The following is a 4,723-nucleotide window of genomic DNA, read 5'->3' on the forward strand; positions in this document are numbered from 1 at the left end:
CTCTCCAAATCCAGCTCAAAAAAGGAAGGAGAATAAGGCACACATGAAGACCTGTCCACCTGCCTACACCAGAAAAATAAAAATGTTACCCAAGTCTCAGAGATGCCTCCCATGCTCCTGGAAGATGACCTGGATCCCCCCACACAACGGGTTTCTTACCTGAGCATTCTTGCTTAAACTGTACCCTCCCCCATATGTCTATATCAAGGAAGTCAGCAGAAAAATAAAAACATCAAAATTGTGGATGGAGCCCCATCTGAAAAAGGCCAGACCTCAAAACAGATGCAATGGACAGGCCTGGATGCCTCCCTAAGGCATAAACAGTACCTTGGAATTATTCTGTAATTAGCACCACCTCGTCCAGTGAGTTCACATAAGTATGAGTTGCCCAGGTGCTGACCAGAACATCTGGACCCATCCCTCCCCAAACATTCCTTTGTTCTTTCCCTGTATCCTTGCTCTATGACTCATTTCCCTAGTTAGATCAATATTAGCTAAGCAATTAGATTTTTAATTGTGTACGGTGATTACAGTTTGATTCAGGTTGTATCCACATTGTGAAATTTCTATGTAACTTTCCCATGACAAAGGGCCTCAGTGGAGTCCCACTCAAGACACCCTTCTGTCTCTCAGGAGCTAAATCTCTCAATAAATCTTTCCTACTCTTAACTTCCAATATTTCTTGAAATTCATTCTTTGATTTCAGGGGACATGAACTTGGCGCATCTAACATCTAGGAGATTGAAAATTATATTTCTCCTCTATCACCTACAACCTCTGTTGTTTTCCCTTGAAACCAGGTCTTTCTGTGTAGACCAGGTTGGCCTGGAAGTCACAATCCTCCTTCCTCAGCCTCCCAAGTTGTGAAATCATAGGTGTGTGGCCCTGTGTCTGCATCTCTACTACTTCCTCCATAAGGTTTCACTTTGGAAGGCCTCTGTCTCCCAGGTTAGTCCTGCTTTTCTCTCCATGGCTCCATGAAGTCCCCATCTACATCCTCTCATGACATTGTTTGTGAATTCTACAACAATTATACCTTGTCCTCTACTAGACTGTTGACATGTAGCTCCTCAAAGAGGCTCTAAATTCACCAGGACATAGATTGTCTTAGACTCCACAACAAAAGGAAGCCACTCCCATGATATTCATGCTTCTGCCAACAGGAAAAATAGTCTGTATCCTGCATGTCTGTGCACAGAGTGATTTGGAAACATGAGGATAGATCCTACAGTCTTCTAACCCTTTTTCCTCTTTCCCATCTTCCACTATAACTAGGTTCTGATGTTTCCATGGTAACCAATAGTCATAGAGCACACTCTTATGTGTTCTCTTGGCCACAGAGACTCGAAACTCTGAAGCATTTCTCAGTTCACCTGTTCAGGACTGAAGACTTTTTGAAATTATCTATCAGGTAGGCAGCCATCAGGGCAGGGCACTCTAGTCTGTGTGCCCACATGCTCTCCCACACCCATTTAATAGCTATAGCATCATAGGAAAAGGTGGGCTATGTATGCCATTAGCTGGTAGGATGATGATCATGTAAATGGATATAACTTTCTGGAAAGCAATTTAGCAATCCTAAGATCCAACATACTGTATGTCTGAACTTACATCCATAGGTCTGACATACAGAAATATAATGACAGACTGGGCCTGAAATTAATGGACACCAAAAAGGGTTCCCCCACATGCCTACTACCTCTTCTCTTTTGTGGTCTTTGGTTTTGTTTTGAGCCTACGTCTCTCTACATGGTCTAGGCAGGCCTGAACTTACCATCCTCCTTCCTCATCCCCTGAAGAGCTGAGATTATAGGCCTGTGCCACCATGCCTGCCTCCCTTCTACTTCCTCATAACTTTGCCAATCCAAGGCCTCATCCCAGGAGGTTACTCCTGGTCTCCTGCCTACTCAAAGCCTGCCTGCATGAGGTGCATTTTTAAGCCTTCTCATGATATTATTTGTAAGCTCTTCTGCTGCAAGTACACCCTGGCCTCTACCAGTCACTTGATTTGTATCTCCTCAAAAAGGCTGTGAATTCCCCAATACATGGATCATCTTAGACTCCACAATAAAAGAAGGAAGGTACCTGATGTCATTCATGCTTCTGCCAACAAAAGAAGTGGTTTTATTCCTGAATAGTGCGTGTACAGCATACTTTAGCAGAAAGTGGTCTGTTGCCCCTATTTCCTCTCTTTCCTATCTCACATTATGACTTGGTTATGATATTGCCATGGTAATAACAGCCACAGACCACAGACTTATATTTTCTCTTGGCCACAGAGACTCAAACTCTGAAGGATTTCTCACATCTCCTTGTCAGGACTCAAGATTGCTCATTCAGGTGAGCAGACACCAGGGCAGGGCTCTGAAGACTAGGAAAGAGTGTGTGTGTGTGTGTGTGTGTGTGTGTGTGTGCACGTGTGCCTGACCACACACTCTTCTTTTATTACTTAAGTGCATGACTCTGTTCTTCTCCCCCAACATCTTCTCTTTGTTTTCTTCTTCTGAAGCCCCAGAACTTGACGGAGACAGAAAACAACTATAATTTCATGGCAACCCCAAACCCCAGCAGTGACTGCTCAGACTCAGAGCAGTCCCATTTGAAAGTAAATTCCACAGAGAGCTTCCCAGGGGGTGATCTCCCTGCTTCCCACCCCTTTCACCAGAAGACCAAAACCTTCTTCAGAGGTTACATCTGTCGCCAGGAGACGACAACCTTCTGTGAAGGATGTGTTGTGGGTTCTTCAGTCAACAACCTCCCCACTGTGGAAGAACCAGAGGACACACAAAGTCTAGGAAGATGCACGGACCACAACTCTCACACTGAGGACAACCCCAACCTGGTGTGTGCACCAAATACTGGTGTTGAAGGGGATGAGGACACAGACTCAGACAGCAAAGGAGCAGGAGCTGATCAAATTGTTACTGACAACGACCAGCAGATAAACAAGAATTCAACATTCAGAGGGCAACGGATTGACCACTTGGATGGCTCGCCAGTAACTCAGCTTGTCAGTCCTAAACTCACCCAGGAACAAGCAGCAGAAGAGAGGAACAAGGAGGAAAGAAAGGAGGAAAGCGAAAGTAGTGAGGATGAGGATCAGGAAGCTGATAAACAAATTGAAAATGGTGAAAACCAAGATGAAGGCATACTAATGGGATCAACTAAACAAGAGAAAAAGGATATGGAGATCAAGAACAACAAAGACATGGAGTATGTGGAGCTTTATGCACAAATCCAGGTGTATGAAAGATCTGATGACACCAGGCTACCTGATTCCAATGAGGGCAATGGAAAACAGAACACTGAGAGCCACAAGGAGAAGGAAGAAATACAAATCAATGAAGAACCTCAGGACGCTGATAAACAAAGCCATGGCTATGATGCCCTCCAGCTCCAAGATCCACCCGAGGAAAACTTCCATCTGGGCAGCAGATCCCCTCCTCATCCAGCTCAGGTCCTGTGTGAAGAACAGTGTACATGTGAGGACCTGCCTGCCTGTAAACCACCAGAAAATACAGAAATCACCCAAGTCCCAGAGATGTCAGTGATGCTCCCAGAAGATGAACCAGCTGAGGTGAGCACAGAGCTGCCTCCCAGGAGAGGATGGGACAGGACCAGGATACGTGCTAGGTTAGACAGTGTTGGGTCAACACTGCCTTCTGTGAAGCAGGGCTGGACCCCAGGTGTCTGACAGGATCTGCAGGGGGAGGAAGACAGGAAAAAAAGGAGTCAGAGAGGAGATGTAGGGAAAACACCAAGGAGCACTGAAAGACAGATGGAGGGTAGAAAGAAAGACAAAGGCAAATCATTATGTCCACAAACAAACAATAACAAAAAAAGTTTTTGGAGGGTCTCTGCTTCAAGTGTTGACTTTGAAACTGGCCATTTACAGTTGGGCTACTTCTAGTAAAAGGAACTGAGTTCCATAAGTGAGTAAACACTGGCTGCACTGCTGGGAGGTTAGACTTGTCTAACTCATCCTTCTTTTCTCTGCAGATGCTGAAGACCAGCACTGAGGGGTCCTCCTCGGTCTCCTCTGGGGAGTCAGAGGAGGACGACCCTGGATCTGACACACAAACCACAACCTGTGTGAATTGGAAGCAGGACTTCCACTGGCTCAGGAAAAGAGTACTTGTGTGTCTGGGGAGGAGCGTGATGGTCAGCAGCCCACCAGTGACCCCAACCAAGAAAAGTCTTCCCACCTCCAAGGAAACCCAACCTGAATAAACCCTCAATGATTAGCACAACTCAGTGCACTAAGCACACTAAGCAGTGTGATGGCCTCACTTCTATAGTTCTACAGTTTTATTGTTTTTAATAAAATAAAGATTCTTGTTCTCCGTGTCTGCTTCCTCCAGCATATCTTCTCGATGCAGGCTGAAAGGAGCCATGCAGAGGACTGAAATGTATTCTCTGCAACTTGCAAGTAGCATGGTGCTTCCTGAAGAGAAAGTGTGCTGCTTCTCTCCTTTCTCTCCTGCTGCCCAGGTTTTCTTCAATCTCATTGACTTTATCCATTTCAGGGATTTCATCCTGTTTTGTCACTAACTCACGCCCCCAGGTTTAGAAAGCAGCAGGACAAACAAGGTGGCGTGCTTTGGGGTGATCTTCCAGGGCCTGAGCAAGCGGCAGTGAAGATCCAGTCACTCAGGAAGGTGACTCCAGTTGACAGTGTTTGGGGAGTGCAGAGAGCAATTCTCATGGTCCTGGGGCACCAGGC

At 45.8% G+C, this 4,723-nt stretch overlaps 1 protein-coding gene across 2 annotated transcripts; it reads left to right on the top strand.

Moving 5' to 3' along the window:
• Positions 1-1,274: 1,274 nt before the first annotated feature.
• Positions 1,275-4,347, top strand: LOC101710974 (uncharacterized). Of its 2 annotated transcripts, XM_004855377.4 has the most exons (4): positions 1,275-1,411; positions 2,280-2,340; positions 2,510-3,577; positions 4,000-4,347. In XM_004855377.4, the coding sequence occupies exons 1-4, from the start codon at positions 1,290-1,292 to the stop codon at positions 4,228-4,230; spliced, it is 1,482 nt and encodes a 493-aa protein (XP_004855434.2). In that variant the 5' UTR covers positions 1,275-1,289; the 3' UTR covers positions 4,231-4,347. The 2 variants fall into 2 exon arrangements, with proteins under 2 accessions (XP_004855434.2, XP_087073487.1); XM_087217361.1 differs by lacking the exon at positions 2,280-2,340 and having other exon boundaries at positions 1,336-1,411.
• The last annotated feature ends 376 nt before the right edge of the window (positions 4,348-4,723 follow it).

Source organism: Heterocephalus glaber, unplaced genomic scaffold (genome assembly GCF_053883595.1).
Source record: "Heterocephalus glaber isolate CG9 unplaced genomic scaffold, H.glaber_assembly_v1.0 deba00001461, whole genome shotgun sequence".
Classification (NCBI taxonomy): domain Eukaryota; kingdom Metazoa; phylum Chordata; class Mammalia; order Rodentia; family Bathyergidae; genus Heterocephalus; species Heterocephalus glaber.